This window comes from Rhipicephalus microplus, chromosome 5, assembly GCF_043290135.1.
Source record: "Rhipicephalus microplus isolate Deutch F79 chromosome 5, USDA_Rmic, whole genome shotgun sequence".
NCBI classification, from domain to species: Eukaryota; Metazoa; Arthropoda; class Arachnida; order Ixodida; family Ixodidae; genus Rhipicephalus; species Rhipicephalus microplus.
This window is the reverse complement of record NC_134704.1, coordinates 60,154,578-60,174,938: the sequence shown is the minus strand read 5'-3', so window position 1 is coordinate 60,174,938 and position 20,361 is coordinate 60,154,578. Positions and strand designations below refer to the sequence as shown.

Here is a 20,361-nt window from a genome sequence, read left to right as displayed (position 1 = left end):
TGTAGATTATTACCGTTATCACCGCCCTTAACAGGACCTGAAAGTCGCTGGTTCGTTCCAGGTCGCGGCTGTCGCATTTCGATGGAAGTGAAATTGTAGAGACCCGTGTAACTGTGCGACGCCAGTGCACGTTAAAGAATACCCCCAGATGGTCGAAATTTCCGGAACCCTCCTCCGCGGCGTCAATCTCTCATAATGACATCCTGGATTTTGGACGTAGAATACCAGACATTGTTAATCATTTACAAGTGCACAGAAACAATAAGTTCTGCTAAATAGCATAACCTATACAACGAAGAACTAAACACAGAAATCGCAGTAGCGAAGTTAAACACGCGTTAAACATTCCACGCCATGCTCTTAGCTTTTATTTTGAAGGTGCCATTTTTATCGTATAAATCATGTGCCGTATTGATTTAGAAGTTCAGTTTGCCATGTGCGATACAAGTGTGCATTATCTTTGATATTTGACCCCACTGTAAGCATTTGTATCTTTTTTTTTGCTTAAAGATCTTGAGTACCGTTTATATCGTTTTCGTCTTGCTCTTCTGTGTATAGGTAAGACAGGCAGGTTTTGGCGTATAAAAAGGCATGTTCAAGTGCAAATAAACTCAGTTGTAAGTCACCGCTCGTCTGTGTTCTGTGTGTCTCCATTTGTCTTCGTCTAAATTGCGCTGAAGCCTTTCCAATTATGTACCTACTCGCCCAAGTCAAAGTGCTTTTGTAACCTAAAGCTTTTGTGCTATCGTTCCATGTTCTTTTCTTGCCAACTCCAATCAGCTTCCTCCACATGACGCAGATTGAGCCAGCGCACACGAAGCACCTGGTTTCGTGAGCCTCGGCTGACCGATCCTGAGAAGCACCACCCAGATCTCTCGACACTTGTTCGGCAAATAATGGGTCGCCTTCTCGGAAGCACCGGTGTACCGTTTAACGCTCCATTTCCTTCCCTCACCCCAACCTTCCTCTCTCTTTCTCGATCGCGCTCTCTCAGGCTCATCTGGGACATGAGTCTGACGTCCGCGCAAGAGCTATCGGAAGCCAGGTGCGCGTTCGGTCCCGTGGAAAGGAGAGACGCCTTGCGCGCCCACGGCGGCCATGATTGGCGCTGACAGGTAAATTGTAGCTTGGGTGCAAGAAAAAGAAACAGCCACCAGACAGCAACAACAAACAAATAATTATAAAAAAATAGAGGCAGCCGTCATGTAGGTTCGCTATCTAGAGTGTGGCTTTAAAACCGAACGCGAGCAACCCACGTCAACATGCCCCCCCCCCCCCTTGGTACACGTTCACCACCACAGCTCTTCCGCCATCTTGTTGCAATCTACCAAGGGGAAGTCCCGAACCTGCCCCTCCTCGGCACAGACTCAAGCATACACGAACACACACGTGCAGCCATTAACCTACAGCATCGACGCAGTAGTAACAAGTGCTCGCGCATAGTGCAGCACCACTCCGGAAATTTTTGCTTCCTTCTCCTTTTTTTTCTTTTTTTTTATTCTAAGCCGCGCCCAAGCGGTTTGACGCGGGAGATCGCTTAGGGTGGCTTATCAAAAGTTATAGAAGCGGTAATTTGTCGCGTAATTTGTACGCGTACAAACGGAAGGCCCAATACTGGCAAGGGCGAGAAGGAAGCAACGTTTCGGAGCAATAGGGCGTTCTTTCAGGAACTAGGAAAGTACGGAGCTCTAGCAGCGGATAAAAAGAAAACAGTAACTAAGCGTGTGCACGCGTCGTCACTCGGCATATACGAAGGGCGCGCACCCCGTAATAGCAGCACTTTGTGCAAGCCTGTAACGGATCCATGCATGCATGCCGCGATCATTAGCTTCCGACGCGTGCTCGAGCTAATGGCTGTACGAAGGTACATCCCTACTGAATGCGCCGGCGAGATTAATGGTCCCGTCTCGTCTAAGTTGGTGAATGAACGTTATAAACCCATTGAAACCCCTTTTGGGCCAGTCAGAAACTCGTTCCGTAGCATCCGCAAGCCTTGGTGGGTCAAGCGTTTTTAAAAGATAACAAGTCGATGAAACCTAGCGAAAAAAAAGAAGGTAGCGCGAGACCGTACAAGTCTAGTGTACGGACGCGTCCAGTGCTTGGTACACTGGACATTGGCCCGAACCACTGGTTTATTCAGAATTTTTAGTCCTTCATTTTCAGGATTTTCCCCGGCGCGGTGGTCTAGTAGCGCTACTCGGATGCTAACCTGCAGGCCACGGGATGGAATCCCGGCTGCAGCGGCTGCATTTTCGATGGAGGCGGAAATGCTGTAGGCCCATGTGCTCAAATTTGGGTGCCCGTTAAAGAACCTTAGGTGGTCGAAATTTCCGGAGCTCTCCACTACGGCGTCTCTTATAATCGTATGGTGGTTTTGGGACGTTAAACGCCACATATAGATCAATCAATTGATTAATCAAATAAATCAATCTTTTCTTGGTTGGAATTGGCCTGATTCGTTCAGATGCTCAGCCTGGCTTGACTGCGTCTCAATGAAGTGTCACAGTTTACTTAGTTCATCGTAAACTCATCTTTGTTCGTCTTTCTGTGCGGGCTAAATGATTTCAATAGATACCGAGCGTCATTAGCTTCTTTAACACTCGAGCGAAATGCAACAAACAAGTGCATCAACAGATGGCTTGCACTGACGTTACTGAAACCGCCATGTTGATGCACCACATGGAACACGTTCGTCAACCACGTCGTGTGTTTATGATATCATTGCAACACTTGCAGGTGCTTTCGTTATTGCCGCACAAAAGTCAATGAAATTCTACCCTCAGCGTTTATCATAGTGAAACACACTAAGCGCGATGCAATTATGCTGCCTTTACGTCATCAAGGCCGTCATCTCGGTGGAACTTCGCGCCAAAGCCAGTGCAAGCTATCTATGTAATCTCTAGCGAATTTGACATACCTGATAATAGATAGGGCAATGAACTTACCATAATATATGAATATGGAACGTGCTTTGAGTCTTAGACTGCCACATGAGGCTGCCATAAAAAAAAGGCAGAAGATACACGCGTACCCAGAGAACGAACGAGGGAAGGAAAGAGGGGAGGATAAGCTGCGACGCATCATCATGCCTTTTCACACCACAGTGATCATTTTCTAACGTTTTCTAGCCGATACTATAGACAATGCGCATTCATATGTATGCGCCTTCACAGTGGTTCCGTTGAGGCAGTGGTACGTGAGTGGGGGGCTGACATGAAAGCAGTTTGCCTTTCTCAAAAAAAAAAAAACATTTGAGAAAGGCATTCGAAACGACGATGCCCAAATTCAAAAGCGCAGTGAACTCCTAAGGCTTTTCGGCAATTACGGGGTCGCAGTACGCATACCAGAGAAAGGAGGGAGAGAATAAGCGAGGGGAGATTGGTATCTCGGCAGTATCCACTAATTGCGGGTCAACGCGTAATTCGTTTTACACTGGAGCTGAGCTCAAGCAAGAAGAGCTCCGCAACGGCGGCTTCAGCATCGAGAGCCTAATAACACAACGACGCACGAGGGTGTTTTTCGAGCCGCGAGATTCGTAAATGAGCGGTTTTGAGAACGGGCCCACCACTCTTCCACCTCCGTCTTTCCTCGCGCTTGTTTCGGGACGCATGAGGATGCCTTGTTCTGCAGACGCTGCCGCTGTTGTTAGAGGCGTCCACGAGAGAAATGCGCTAATAACAGTGAGCGGGCGAGAAGAAGAAGAAGAGCACATCCTCTGACAGACACACGCGTACGTATGCCTCCTGTAAAACCGCGAAGTGTTGGTGCGAAAAACAGTATAACGTGAATAAGAAAAAAAAAATAAAGTACCAAGTTCGCGCGAAACGTTATTGCTTTCGCGAAAACCGGCTACGGTTGAATGGCAAGGTTGTTTTGTTCGTTCGCACCCATCGCACCTTCCTTAGGGACTATGGCTTGAAGCTCTGTCACGACGTTCTCGTTCCTTTCGTTCGCTTTCTTTGTCGCTGCATCAGGACGCAAGTGCTTCTAAAGCCGCAACTACACATACGCGTCGACGCGCCAGCGCGCGGCTAGGCGCCGTGCCCTTTCCCAGTGGAAAGAGAGAGGGCACGCAGATTCATGTAGCTGCTCATAGGGAGAGGGCCGAGAATACACGCCCCATGCTGACGCTTTGTAACCCGTACGCAACGCGCGTAAGTGCAGGGCCTGACCACAAGTACGCGTTGCAGCATGCCAGCGCGTTGATTCATGACGCGGCGCCGCACCCTCTCCCTATGGAGAGGGAGAGAGAGGAAAGGAAGCTTCGCGTAAGCGCGCACCCTCTTTCTCACTAGGGAGAGGGCCCGGTGCCGTGTCTAACAGCCAACGTTTTTACATACTGTTGCTAACAGCCACGCGTTGAAGCGCTGCAGCACGTACGTGTGGTCAGGCAGGGCTCATTTTCTGAGATTATAAAAGAAAGAGCGCGCGCTTTCAATATTTTTGCCCCCTCATTCCAGTAAGTTGTAGGGTAGAAAACTGGGCAGCCTGTTGACCTCACTGCATATCATACATTGCTGTCTTCTCTCTCTGTCTTTGAGGCAAGGTGCGTAGTTCACCGCCAGTGCATCGTGACATGGCGAATGCTGAAGCAAACACAAATTTCACAGAGTCACGCATGACCTATGGCAACGCTCCATAGCGCAAGTTTTCACTCGAAGGCTTACAGAGACCCTCGACGAGGGTGAATGTTTCGCGGCAAAGAAGCAAATGAAGTTGCCCTTGAAAATCCTTTTTGTTGAAGTATTAAACAATGAGTTTCTCGGTGCCGTTTCTGCCTGCTCTACATTCTACAGAAAGGGGGCCGCCATACAGGCTATATTTATTGCGTATTTTCACTTGACAACTAACTATCAACAACAGAGTGCCTTAGCAATTAAAGAAGAAGAGTACTCACGCTTTTTGCCTTCTGCGCCGCCTTGGTGAGGTCGTTGTAGTCTGGGTGGTGCTTGGGCGTAGCTGAGGCCAGCTGCGACAGGTACTGCTCATACTGCAGCAGACGCTCCAACTGCGAGAACAAGAAGAGGCAGCCAATTAGAATGCGCGGAACGACTGCCGTGAAACGTGAGCACGCACGAATAAGGTACTATACACGTCACTTATATGCACCGCTTCGAAGAATGTCGGTCGGATCGGGATACAGACACCGGATCACCCACCGCGGACACAGTTACTGTCTCGATGATACGTCCAGGGATGTACTTCGTCCAGAGACGTACTTTGTCGCGATAGATTTCATTTTGATGTTCTTCATTTTCTGCCTAGCTCCCGTGCCGGGCTGTCGGTATCAGCTTAAAGCGGCAGCGCGGGGAGGTGTTAAGAGTCGCGTCCCACTTAATGCCCAATGGCGAAATGAAAATAGGAATGACAGTGAAACTATCCTTATGTCACACTGCCAGGTTGATTGGTGAAACAATGAAAGGAGCTTTGCTTGCAGTGGACGCGGTCAGGATGATGACAATAACTGTGTATCGTCCCAAAATTAGAACCGCGTGGTCGAACATGGACCAATCGACTTCACTTTTCAGCGTGCTACATTCTGAACGTTCAAATTCTTCATTGCAGTCACATTCAGTTTACATCTCGAGCTTCAAGCTATTCATAGAACAAGTAGCGACTCCACGAGTCAATCACAACTAGCATGACGGTGGATCCGATAATATATATACGGCGGTACATGCAACAACGTCCAGAATTACCACTCCGGCAGTAATTTGTCTCTCCTTATCCGCTTGTCACGGACATCTTTGAGACCACGACTTTAAATGAAGCAGCACGGAAGCGTTCCAACTAATCCATCGTCTATTTACAATACGCAGAACTGTGACAGGTAACAACTGCACAACATCGCAAAAGACGGGGGAAGTGAAACACACAGGACACATCGTGTCAATGATGTGCGCTACTGTGTCGTGATGTCCGCGAATCAACCAGCCTACGTAGGAACCCTAGAGGCAAATTACGCTTGCGAATTGTATCGCCATTATTCCGGTCGCATGACGCCGTGGGGATCAGCGAGGGGTGCTTGCACTGCGGGGAACCACCGTTAAGGTATTCAAATATTTGCACGAGAATCCCGAACCGACTGCACGCGGCGAACGCTGACAGCGCCTGCAAGGTCGCGGTCTTCGAGGCAATGCCAACGTATGCAGCAGGAATGGCTGGAGCGATCGACAGTCACGACTGAACGATTTAGAGAGAAAAAGAAAACGCGACGATCCAGTCCACGAGATGCCGTCCGTTAATTCGCTCGTCTCGGCTCTATACGTCACACGACCATCTCAAACAGACGTGAAAATTGCACGCGAGCACGAAGAAACGCGTACGAGCACACTGGAGCGCGCGGCCGGGCGTACGAGCACGAATCGTCACGCCGTCCTTCCTGTCGGCGTATGGAGGCATCAGAGAGAGAGAGAGAAAGAGGAACTCCGCGCGGCCTCGTATTTGCGTCAGCCGGGGCTGACAACGCGCACAAATTCATGTCGCCGACTGTACTGCGCCTACACGTCCGCGGCCACGCAAGAAGTCTGCCACCATCACGCTCGCCGTATGCGGTCGAGTCACGACAATCTTGTGCAATCAGTGTTCGTTGTCGGCACAGCGAAGTGTATACACTGCGCATGTGTGTACTCACTCGAGCATGTTTTGTTTAGTTTGCTTTCCAGTGGCTATACAGCCCACCAAGAAATTTTTGTACTTCTTTTCTTCTTTTATTTTTTGTCGTTTTTTATCAAACGCCTACGTATACGCCATCCAGACACGCGTGCATCCAGACACCGCGGACGCGCTGACTCTTCGTCCTCCTCCTCTGCGTCTTCTCGCAAAAGAAAGACACGGGGCACGCTAAAAGTCCCTGAGAAAGAATGCACAATGAAGACGCGACACAGAAGCGACGACCGCCTCTGGGATGCTTTCCGTATAGACGTTGTATTTGAGATAGAGCCACGGAAGGCGACGAGTACAAAACAAAATAGCGTCGCTCTTAGGCAAAGATACCGCTCTGACAAACGAACCCGGTCCCCCAACATCGCTGAAAAAAAAAAATCATTGTCAGGACGACGCCTTTTATCACGCCGCGCGGCGCCGACAAGCAAGTTATAAGTGACTTTTGAAAGGGCAAAAGGAAGAAATAAGCGCAGTTCCGTTACTGCCTCTCCCTCAATGGAGGGCGCCTCCACAGTTTTGCACAGGGGATGAGGGTAAGGAGAGATCAAAAAGGATAGGGAGGAATTAAATATATAGAGATAGAGAGAGGAGAAGGAAGAGAGATAGAGGCGCAGGGGCAGCCAGATATGGAAGTAGGGAGAAGATAGGAAAGATGGACGCGGTCGCAGAAGTTGTAACATTGTAGCAGGACGATGCGGCGCATGAGGCGCGTTCATTCCTCATTGATAGCTTCCCGCAGTGCTGTCATACAATACGGCCAAGCGTGTTCGTCCGGAAGTGTTCTTCCGGAAGTGTTTTTCATCACCCAACGCATCGCGGGATTAAGTGTGTTTCGACACGCGACACATCACAATCTCTCCGGCTTTATTTTGGCGTGCCAGGCCTTCTTAGAGCATCGTATAAAGCATCTGTTTTCAAGAACCGTATAGAGTCCACTTCACTCACAACACACAAGGTTGACAACTTATACGTAAGTCGCGTTAGACGTAGCGGTCAAAGTTCCGCGAGCAATTTTGTTTTCTCGAATATTTCGCGTTTATGCGCAATTGTCTGTTCATAGCATTATCTATCAATGGACCATTTCACAACAGCGAAAAACACTTTTCAGGGACGTGGCACCTGCTCTCCGAAACGCGGCACGGCAGTAAATTTGGCTGACGTCTCTAGCCTGGCAGTACGTATTCGGTGTGTCACGACTGCCACAGCCAAGAGGCTATTATGAAGGTTCTCCGGGAAACTTCTGTGAAATGATGTATACGCAGATGCCTATACTTATCACTAATGTTACTGCTGCGAAATCTCGATCAACAAGGACATATACTTGTAAATGACATAAGACCGGTTCGCGTGCAAACAGCCTTTAACAGTGTTTGCAAAGGAGCAAGCCCAGTGGGAACAAAAGCGTATCGGGTATCGTTATTTCTCCGCCTTGCATACGAAGAACCATCTCTCCACGCTCACGACAATAGTACAAGCGGTCGCGTCGAAAAACAGAATGCAAACAAAATATTCAGCTCAGCACACCAGCAGGACGCCTGTCAAGCGGGGATCTATTATATGCGCCGGTAGGAAAATCACTTTCCCTCTGCCGGTTGCCTAATACGCCTAGAACAATGAGAAATGTGCAACCTATAGCTGCGATGTTTTCCAAAGCTCTTCCCTGCCTGAACGCGCGGATGGCGAGGCGGACAATGCGCGGCTGGATGCGATGTGTGCAGACTGATCGAGGGGGATGAAGATTGACACCGGCCTCTCTGGAAACATCTGCGCCATAGCGGCCTTGCATTCATCCCGTCAGTGAAGTGAGCCTATTAAATGCCGCTGCGCACGGACCGACCACAAGAAGCACTGCATAGTTGGTTGTAGGATCACATATACACAACTAGCATACATAGGCGTGTCGTATATAGTGTGTATACCACCCGATTGTTCAGAGAGTGGGTGTAGAAGAAAGGTGACTTCGCCGGTAGAGTGGAGCAAGACGAAGGGTTTAATAACTCAGACAGATGAGAAACGCGTTTATGTCCGGCAAAAGTTCGTTCAGCCCACCCTGTACGATACGAGATTTACTTTCATGCCCACGCTTCGTTGTCTTCTTTCTTGGATGAATACTCAACAGCAGTGATGTGGAAATGTGGGTTTTGTGACGATTTCGGCGGCTTAGGACTTACGATGTTGCGTTACGGTATACTTCTCGCATTGGTCACCTGAAACCGAGGACCGCATGCAGCGTCATTGTGAGTGAGCAGCACGTCACTTCTTCGCTTTCATTTTTGCTGCACGTTTGACAAAGCTTGTTTTTATTCGAACTCGTCGAGAGTGGCGAGAAGGGAGGAAAGGTAGGAGGAGTAAGGGGGGTGACGTTCGTAAGGTGGTCGCTGAAATAAAAATCCCCCCCCCCCTGAATGACAAGCCCTGCGAACACGTATGGTTAACTTATATTCTTATCAGATACAGCACTGGCATAGGGCTGATCGGGTGGAGGCATCTTGCGACGAAGCATTCAAGTGGAAAGCGAAAAAAAAAATTAGAGAAATGAGCCCGCGTTCGTTCAACCCGCTACCGTAAATCTTTACGCCGACCTTATAACGTTCATGCTTTCCTGCGGATAACGAAGCAGGGGCGGCGCATAGGGTGGGTACGGGGGGGGGGGGGCGGAGCTTTTCCAAAATTTTTGCCTGCTCCCCCCCCCCCCCCGAAAAAAAAACTCACTTATCATGGGTGCCCCCTCGGTAAAATAATCCTGGCGCCACCCCTGTAACGAAGTAGGGGCCAAATTTACCGTTTCCTCTGCTACAAAATTCATCGTGACGGTGTTCGACGCTCTGTTCAATTAATTTTCCTGTTGAGGTTTCGTTTCCCTGCAGAACTAAACGCAGCAGGGATAAAACTAATTCGTATAGAGCTGCAACAAGCAAAAAATACGGCACCCGTACCCTAAACAGGCACCGTGTGTCGTATAAGGATATGCGTATCTGCCTATCTAACCGATTGCGCAGGAGGCCGAGTAAAAACCATCATACATCTACAGATTAGAAAAGGATTACGCTAATAATATGAAGCTATAATACAACCCAATAGCGGAAAGCAACCAGAAAGCGCGGCCCAATTACGGGCTCATTTATGGATCTGAAAATAGCGACACGTAAGCCGATTGAGACAGCGCCACTGGGCCCCGCATATAATACACCCGCGTATTGGAGGAAAACTGCGTACTGGCGATCGCTTAGGTGGCCTACATCCTGAAGTTACGTCCGATGAAGCAAACAAAAAAACGGAAGTATAGCGGCAAAACTATAACGGAAGTTGAAAAACCGCAGGACGAGAACACAGAGTGCGTATAAGAAACAAGAAAACCACAGACTGGAAGCTGAGCTTCGCTACCGAATAACAGAAAAAAAAAGTTTCTGCAAAAGTGCTGGTTTCGATGACAAAAATAGTTGTTCGCAGTGAAGGAAAATGTTGGTAATGGGGACAGGATATAGAACCTGGCGCAGTAAGACACGCTACGCAATAACAGGAAGCACAACGTCGATAAATGCATATACACCAGGGCTTCGTAAACACGCATGAATTGACAGTTCAGTCAAGTCAAGAACCCTGAGCAATGCAACGTGTTCGTGTTCTCTTTTGGTGACGTTCTCCGTTTTTTTTTTTGCCACACACACACACACACAGAGAGAAAGAAAGAGATAGAGAGAGATATGGCTCATATACATTACAACTGGTCATTACTTACGTGAAGTTGGTTGCGAAAGAAGGGCTCAGTAAAAATGTAAGCGTTAAACGAAGTGAGGAAAAAAAAAAGAGTCTCATTCAGGGAAACGAACCAGGTTTCAATGTCACACATCGATGATATTTCACTGCAAATTTTCAAAATAGGACGGCAAAATGCCCATTGACCACGCTAGGGTACAAACAAATTTATCCAAGATTTTTACAGCCTACACCTTTTGAGAAAACTCGCCTTCGGTTGTTTTGAAGTGCATGTGCCGTAACCTCTTTTCCCGAGTATTTGTAGTGTTTGCGTTTCACTCATATTGTATAACCCCTCCTTCAGCCATTCTGTGAAACAGGTCGTTCATTCGTCAATCCATCTCGTCCGTACTTCCCGGTTCCGATCGAAAATGGAACGGCAGGAGTCGTCACCGCCGTTGTATACTCTTTGTTCATTTATTGTGTATGTTAATGTTCTCTCACTTCGAACTGCGCAAGAAACTACGAGCCGTGCGAGAAATGCAACACAACACACATCTACTCGTACCAACAGACGCTGGGAGCAGCAATGTTCACACCACCCGTCTTCCCGAATATAGTAAGCCCGAAAGAAACTCGCAAGAAGTCACCGAGACGTAAGCAACCGACGCCTATACGGCGTTACGTCGTCCGCGAAAGCGCGACGAGACGAAGCGAGCGTGACCACAGAGGCTGTATGTACTACAAGCTGGTCGTGAAACCTGCCGTATGCGACTGCGTACAAAGCGGCCAAGATTCATCTTGTGTAGCTATACACCTTCTGGTGAGTACATAATCATATACAGCGGCGGCGGCGGCGGCAGCTAGCTTGCTCCATCAACCACGTCCCGACCTGGAAAAAGCCAGGGTCATCGCTTCCAGGAACAGCCTCCCTCGAGATATCCGTGCGTCATTGGACGAGCGCGCGAGTGAATCCGCGGAGTGAAGCTCGCCGATGCGGAAAGCGCGCTGCACGCCGCGTCTCCAGCGACTCTCCGCGAGCGTAGAAGCGATTAGAGATTCAACGTAGAGTGAGGTGCATGCGCTTGTGATGAAATTCAGCCTCTATACTTGCCGTTTCTCGAGGACAGGTGCATCTTGTAAGCAACGGTGCATAAAAAAACGGCCCGTCGTCTGAATATGGTGGCGGCGGATGGGACGAGACAGAAGAAACGCATGGTAGGCAAGCTAGAAGCCAGCTCCGTTTTCGTCTGCGACGAGTGCGCTGAAGTAGCTCGGTCGTCGCGTTAGCCGGAAGTCTCTTCTAGTGTACGGTCGACAGCTTATCTGCGCTGTTTTGAAGTGCGACTGTGGTTTGAGGTCAGTAAGTACGCTATTATTCGAAACTCACAAGGCAGCATGACAGAGCATCGCCGAGGTACAGCTAGGTGGGAGCTGCAAAGGGGAGAATAGAACGGAAAGCCACTCAAAACGAGTCGCCGGTGTCGATAACTTCCGGCAGTTCGCGTGCCTCTCTCACAAGAAGCGTTGGGTGTCCGGCGGCACTGGGAAACGAACCCAGGACATGCCGCGCTGCAAATAAATGCTCCAACCCCTTGACCGCCCCCAACTTTGACGAAGATATGAATGGGAACGAGGGGCGGAAAGCGCCCGGAAAGAAGCCGCCACAGAAGAAGGGTTCCCACGCATAAGTGCGTGTTTTCGTGGAAATGTTTCAGAATGGTATACTCATACGCGCGACAGTTTACTACAGTAGACACACGGCGACAGCAATGTCTACGGGAGTAGCGTAGCCGCTCATAATCCCTTTTGCCCGAATAGCGAACAGTCTTTGATCTGCGAACGACTCGCCGGCACCGCGAAGGAAAAAGACGCCAAATGTTCCACGCACAAACATCAAACGACGTGCGCCAAGAAGACTTGAAAGACGTCAAGGTTTTCGAAGCTGGTGTACACGTCACCCGTAGAGGTTCTTTCGGCGTGCCAAAGACGCTGCCAGCGACGCCTTCATCCGTCACTTTCACACCTAGCTCTCGTGACATGCTTGAAGAGAAATATGGACCCCGCCCGGAGTCTGAAAGCACGCGGGGCACACGTATGCACATACCGCGGATTCACTCAAGCATCCTTTACGTGCGGATATGTGCAAATGCGAAAGAAAAGTACACATTTCAGCGCCGCTGAGGTGATCGAAGCGTGACGCACGCATCGCTGTAAAAGCTGCCAGGAATGAAAAAGAACATCCGTAATGAGATTGCGCGTTATGCCGAAGAACGAGCAATACTTTAGGAAGCATTCGAATAACTATACTTGTGACAAGGAATGATTCGAAATTAGATAGGAGATGAGGAAAGATTACTGTCGTTAAATCTGCGTGATGGATGGCAGATGCGCAAGCAGCACAGGCTTATAGCACATGATGACCTGGAAAATAATGAAGCAAGATGTGCAGAGAGAGAAAATCCCGCTTTAAATACGCGCATTATTGCCTCTTCTTCAGGTCTCTCTCAAAATACAATAGAAAGATGTATCAAAACGAAAAGAAGTGCAACGCGCTGAAAAAAAAAACAGTGTGGCGTCACGATTCTGTTAGCGCGTATTTATTTATTTATTTTATTCATACTGCAGACTACAAAACGTGGTCCAAGCAGGACGGGCAATCAGGAATCACAAAAACAGAGGACTAAGATTGATCACGAACGTAATAAATAACAAAGTGAGTAAGATGAGGAAATATATACAGTGCTACATCAACAAATATACACTATGAGACAAACATACATACTATGCAAGGCGGTCACACTCAGACAAGGTGTGGTGGGTTCATCATAGAATTGGTTCCTTCAGGCCACCACATGGCAGTGTGCTGCACCGAACTAATTATCAAAGGCGTGGCACTGGAATTATACAGCTGAAAATGTAGCACCACGAAAGCGTAAGCGGTCAAGCTTCCGGAATATCACTCGCAGTTCGCCTGTAGACGTCTCGCTTCAAAGCCCAATATTGAGCGGCTAGGAAGCCTTCATGTGCGCGCCGTACATGAAGGCTTCTTATATGAGCGACGACCAAAACACGACATCTACAAAGAACAGAGGCACCTACAGATCGTCGCAATGCTATCTATCAATTATCATCGATCGTAATCGAGTTCGTTTATCGACGTTCATTCCTACTAGTTGCAAATAGACGTTTACTTTTGACTAGCCTATATCTATCAATATTGGGGATTAGTGGTGATAGGTGACCGCCAGAAAGAAATAAAAAGTCGTCCACGTATCGCATCACCTTTACCTAGCTATTCTGTCTGCGTTAGCTCTCAAGATAACGGATGTATAGCTGACCAGCTCGGACAGACTAGCACGGCAAAGGTGATGCGATACTCGGATCAATCTTTAAATTTAATTTGTTTTATAGCAGTAGCTCTCGCGACGTACAGCCCACTGCTGCAACTTTTGGCGTGTTCCTCCCGGAATCAAGTCGTTTTGTAGAGCGTTTCTTTGTACCGTATCGACAGGCGCAGCCGATGCACACACAGCCAAAGGTTGGAGTACCTACAAGTGGCTTTCACCAGGAATAACTAGAGCCGAATTTCTAGTGCCTATCGAGATGCATACCAACCACTAGTCGTGAAGCGACCCCGCTTTCTGCTGCGTGCAGCTTCTGGCATTCGCAGCTCAAGACTCTACGGAGACGCTCGTCCGCCCCCTCTCTGCGAGAGCCTCGGAGGCGCGCAACGAATGCGTGGGCGTCGGAGACCGCAGAAACAACACAAGCCGTACCTCTCTGGCTTGGCCCGTCGACAGCTCTTGAGAGACGTGACGACGACGCCCAAAGGGAGAACGCCGTCTCGGCGAGCGGGCGTGACGCTAAAGCTCCTTCACGCGTGCAGTAACACGAGACGGCGGGTATCGCATGCCTCAAAGGCGTGCCCCGACGCTGGATGCAAAGCGAGCGCGCGCGGCAGCGTAATGCGCATCTCTAGATGTGTTCTCGCGAGGGATGTCATGCACGCGTTCCGATCGTGACGCATCCGATCGTGACGCGGTGGCGGCGACGAGTGAAAGTGACTCCCGAGTCGGTAGCAGCTCGTGTCGAGTGTGTGTACTTCGAGAAACGATTGGTGGCATCTCGGTTTCACGGCGGGTGCACGCGAATGCCACGGGCGCAGCAGACCCGGAAATGTGAGTGCAAGCGAAGTGAATGGTCCGAAGTGCATGGTCCGAAGTGCATGGTCCGAAGTGCATGGTCCGATGTGAATGGTCCGAAGTGAATGGTCCGCGAAGAAGAAATACACACGAGGGGCTACGGAACCATGTTGAGGTCCGCTGATACACGGCGTTAGAAGACGCGTGCCGACGGCTTCGATAAACGAAACTTGGATGGCTCACTTTCGCTCGGCGTACGTGTGACGTCGTGTAATAAATCGATTCCCGGTTTTTTGACGAATTCACAGCCACGTTTTATTTTTCTTATCAGATCACATAAAAGTGAGCTTCATTCGCTGAACTACACATACACACACACTCACACACACACAAAACAAAAGGCGTACAAAATGTATGGACCAGTAGCCGACGTGGCTAGTAGCTGTTACAACATAGAAACTATATCTATAAGTTAACAGCGTACAAAAGTGGCCATTCGTGGAGCGAGAAGGTCTTGCATAGTATAATAGCCCACGAGCAAACTTTAGCTTATTAATTTATATTTTTCTCCACGAAGGTAAAGATATTACGCATCACAGCACAAGAGTTCGCCTACGTGCAGACACAGTCCTAGTAGTTATACCAAACCTCAGAAAGTGATCTTCAGTGTTATGTGCACAGCTGTTGGTCATTGACTCTTTTAGGGCTACAATGACACGTACAGAAAAAAAAATATATAAAGAAAGCGCGTTGTGTGCCTGAAAAACATCTCTGTGGCCTCCGATCCCGTCATTATATATCATTTTATGATCAATAACAAGAAACAAGCTACTATAGGCCTACCATTTTTTTTTCTTTCGATAAGATCGTATATATGACACGCGTGTCTTCTGATATGGGCGTATTTAGCAGACGATGCGTAGCTACATACAGTATATCGCTAGAGGGACCTTGCTATAGACAATTCATGATTGAGACGTCTCTGTGCGGTCTATTATCCGAGATATACAATCTCGTTTCCGCAGGAAACTGAAAGCGCACGCGCCGTGCACAATCAAGCCCGCTTCAACTTATCCCGCGCTGCCAAACCGCATCACGACTATCCGGATTTGGCCCGGCGAGAAAGCCCGGAAAGCACAAACGCCGAAGGCCTCGAGCGCGGCTGTTCTCGACGTGGGGCGGCGAAAAGGAAACCGGCCGCGATTAAGCCGAACGGAATCGCCCCGTCGATACGATTTTGGCTGTCTCTTGGCGCGAACGGCCGAGAAAGCGCGGAAGCCGGATAAACAGCGCCCGCGCGTTAGACGAAGACTACAGAACAAACGCACAAATGCACGAGCACACAAACACACCGTCGAGTCAAGGCTGTGGCGCCATCAGACTAACTCGTTGCCCTAATGGCATGCGATCGACCTCGACCAGCCATGGCAATGAGGGAAAGGGGAGAGTTTTTTTCAAGGTATTCGCAGAGTGCCGACTACTGAGCCACTTGTGCAGATAGGTATTCGGAATCCTGGTTCGATACCGATATAGTGCACTATAGAAAGAAAGAAGGAAAGAAAGAAAGAAAAAAAAGAAAGAAAGGAGGGAAAAAAAAGAAAGAAAGAAAGAAAGAAAGAAAGAAAGAAAGAAAGAAAGAAAGAAAGAAAGAAAGAAAGAAAGAAAGAAAGAAAAAAGACTCAGCGTATACCGCACTGGCGATAGAGTACAGCAAGTGCTCAACGAAATAGAGCTATCTCATGAGCCAAAGAGACGTTAGCGACGCGCCCCTATTCATCATTAGGCGCTTTTGAAACTCGAGAATACATGCTCACACGAAGCATGGCTTGGATACTTCCGCAAGACGTTCCATAAGTCAAGCGATGCATTCAAGCGCGGGTAATGTAAGCTGCTCGAGTATACGGGGTTCGTTAGTGTTGGATACCAAGCACGAGCCCTTGCTTGGCCGAGACCGCGTGATGGAGATAGATCACTCCGAGTGGAAGTTTCTTGAGAGCGATAACTCTCGGACGGTGACTTTCGTTCAACCATACATCAGCCGCTTTCTCTTGCTGAATGTTTTTACTTTCTTTTCGGTCTTATCTGTTACCACGCCGATATCCATAAAACACCGTTCAGCAACAATTCGAAAGGCTGGTATCACTTGAATCTGCCACGCAGAAATTTTCTCTCGATAATCGATGGTCGGTGACATATCGTGAGCTGATCACTTGAGCCAAGCTGGCTAATCCGGAGTTAATCCACACCATGCGCTCGTGGTTAGCCGCGGCGTTTATTTCGGAAGTTATATCGTCACTCAAATAATCTAGCCGTCAGTTGAGCTTATAGGTTCTTCGCTGTAGTGAAATTAATCACCAGGGGGCGGCAGCGTCCACATGCCAAGAACGCCGGAACACGAGCAATGCATTGCCCGCTCAGGATTCTAACGGAGGCGTGTTCCAACGAGATCGTCCCAAAGTGTTCAAGGTTCAGCAATCAACGAAGCAAAAGAAACTCACAGCGCACGCACGCACCGCAGGAGATCAAACAGACTAGTGCGCGATATGAACGCACTCAACGTTCAGATATCACGCTGTCGCTTGCGGGCTTACTTAACATCACGTATAGCGAAAGCGGTGGTGCTCGGTAGTAGTATGTAGCGGTGGGTGCGGAATGACGTTCGAAGAATGCAACGCCAACTTACACGCGCGTACAAAGTACATAATACAAACCCTCGCGGCACGCCCACCAGCCTCGTATTTGCTATCGCGGAGGGGCTGCAAATAATAAGAACGAAAGAAACCGTAATGGGTGTAATGGTTCGGGTATGATTAACGACTGTGAGGGGGGTACACATAATACAGACGGTGAGGTCCGCGTAGTTGGTATAGCACGCATCTCCTTTCCCCTTGAACTATCCCTCATTCGCTGCAGCTTATACACGCGTGCATTGCGCAAGACAGATGGGAGAATGTCTAATTATTTGGAAATCCATCCGGGGCGTTAGCCACCGCGGCAACCGGAGAGGGTGCTCGCTTGGTTGCCTTGTTTGTAGCCGGCATGGCAGCGTGCAAGAAAGCACCTTCGGTGCTGCATAGCTGGCGCTGTTGATGATAGCGCGGTCCCAAGGTGAACCACCGTGCCAGGAAGCGTGCAGGGGCGAAGGAGCGCTGGTCTTCTCCGAGTATAGCGGAAACAGCCAGGGACGCCGAGATGATGTTCTCGATACAACTGGACCCTTTTAAGGCATCCGAGGAGCGTCTTTTATGCGGTATGCGTGGAAGAAGCGAAGAATTTAGATGCACAATACTCGTAAACAGTGGCCCCGTGCCGACATTCTCTGGCGTTTGAACATGACAGAGATCATGACAGAGATGCAACGAGCCAACAATGTATACGTGAAAAGCGAAAGCACAGAGACGAGATGTTGACCTCAGAATGGTTTGATATATATATTCCTCACGATGACGTCATAGCTGCATTAATTACAAACAAAACATGTACACACACCATAGACAACCTGAAACCCCAGATTTCTCTGCCATCGCAACTTTGGCGAGGATTGTCCTAGAATTAAATTCATTTGTATTTAACCAAGAGTATTTTCGACAAATCAGCGGGACCGCTATGGGCACCAAAATGGCACCGAATTATGCCATCATTTCTTGCACAAAGTTCCTTGAAACTGCTCTTTTACAGAAGATACGTCGACGACATGTTTCTCATTTGGACCCACAGCGAGTATAAGCTTCTCAACTTTATCGACACTTACAACGCTGTAAATCTGAAAATTCACACACACCTACTTGCAAGCAACCGTAGATTTCCTTAAGGTTACCGTAACGATAAAAGAAGACAAGCTTTCTACAACCCTAAATCGCAAACCAACAGATCGACACAAATACCTTCATAACCAAAGCGATCACCCACGCCACTCTAAAAACAGTATCCCATACAACCAGGCTCACCAGTTTAAGCGAATCTCCTCAAGAAACGCTGATTTTGACACGAGCTCACAGACGCTAAAACTTAAGCTCAATAAACAACAATACCCCCCCCCCCCCCCATTGTAATTGATGACGCCGTTCACAAAGCGAGAAAACTGAAGCGTGATGAATTACTTATGAAGCGACCACCGCAAGAAGACCCGCAACGAACAAACTTCTGCTTAACTTACAGCGCGAAATTCCCTAATGTAAACGAAATACTTAAACGGCATTACAACATTCTGGAACAAAGTGAACGTCTGAAACGCGCATTCCCATCCGCTCCAGGCGTCGTTTACCGACGACCACGTAACCTAAAAGACACCCTTGTCCACTCCCGAATTAACACATCACCCCCCAATAATTCATGCCGCCCTTGTTTAAAGCCACGATGTCTTGTATGTAAGGCGATGCGAGAAACAGACAAAGCAACCAGCACGCAATCCAAGTTTTCGATTAACATACGAGGAAACCTAACATGCGATTCATCTAATGTGGTATAACTACTCGAATGAAACGTCTGCAGTACATCGGACAAACAGAAACACCGTTTAGGATTCGTTTCAATAATCACAGAGCCCATGCGAAATCAGTTTCAAGTCTACTTCTATCAAAACATCTCAACCTACCCGACCATGCATTCGACAAACTATCACTTACACTCTTAGAAACCGGATTTAAATTAAACCGAGAACGTGAACAACGAGAGTCATACCTTGTCCACCGATTTAACACCCTCGATAGAGGAATAAATGAGAATCCGTGTACACTTGCAGCAATTAAAGCATTAGAAAACAATAACGGCAATAATGAAACTAATAACTGAGTTCACGGCACTACAGCTGCGAAGGGCACTGGACAACTCAAAATATTTCCAAGTGTAACTACTCTTTTTAAGTACAGCTGTCGACTGTTTCTGTTTCTACCTTACCATCCAAACAATTGTGCCAAGCATGACATGCCCAACAGCGACCCTGTGCACAATCGGGAGGCCCCCACTGCATGCGTAATCCAGAAGCGGGCCGGAAATGACATTGCACCCGCTTGCCAGCCTGGGCGGCAATACGCGGCACCCCTCTTTCAACAACGAGATGTTCACGAAGCGCTGAGTAGTTAAAGGCTTAAACTTCATAAAAAAAGCTATTTTCCCCCACACCGAACCGCCAGAGCCACGCGGCGCCCTCTGGTCGGGAACAATACGTTAGTGGAAGGAGGGATACGCAGACCGAGGACATCCTAAACGTGAACGTCAAAAAAGAGAGAGAGAAAGGGAGGGGCAAGGGAGAAATAGAGGGAGGAGTGAAGGTGAAAGAGAGTGGAAGGTGCGGCTGGGGGAGTTTACCTCATATTCTCATTGCTTTTTATTTTCTTCTTTCTTTCTTCCTTTCCTTTCCTTCTCTCTCTCTTTCTCTCTCTATCTTATTTAAGGTTGTATAAAGCTGAGCACCAACAAACTGTACCCTCAATCCTGATGAAGGCCAGGCTTTGGCTGAAACGACGAAATAAACCTCGTTGTGACTGCTCACGGAAGATCTACTTGGCAACTTGCAACGCTACGGCCACTCCACCGCCATGCCTGTCAGAATGAAACATGCCGCGATGTTCTGGATATCCCATATGATACTTTGCATGTCTCCTGATGTTCCTTAGTACACGCCTGTATGTAGTTCCGTTACGGTTGACAACAATATGCGAAGCAGCTGACAGATGCACCGTTAAACAAGAAGTATGTAAGGTATATGGAAATCTTTGAGTGGCTAAGGCACTCGGCTGCTGACCCGCAGGTCGCGGCATCGAATCCCGGTCGCGGCGGCCGCATTTTCAATGGAGGCGAAAAATGGTTGAGGCCCATGTGCTTAGATTTAGGTACACGCTAAAGAACCCCGGGT

General features: G+C 48.5%; 1 protein-coding gene across 6 annotated transcripts in view; it reads right to left on the bottom strand.

Annotated features, from left to right (window-relative positions):
* LOC119174491 (uncharacterized) overlaps positions 1-20,361 on the bottom strand; it is a 791,579-nt gene that overhangs the window by 40,587 nt on the left and 730,631 nt on the right. For all 6 annotated transcript variants that reach the window (XM_075895551.1, XM_075895552.1, XM_075895556.1 and 3 more), the window contains one exon: positions 4,898-5,008. In XM_075895551.1, the coding sequence (XP_075751666.1) occupies positions 4,898-5,008 (111 nt within the window). The remainder of the gene's footprint in view (positions 1-4,897; positions 5,009-20,361) is intronic.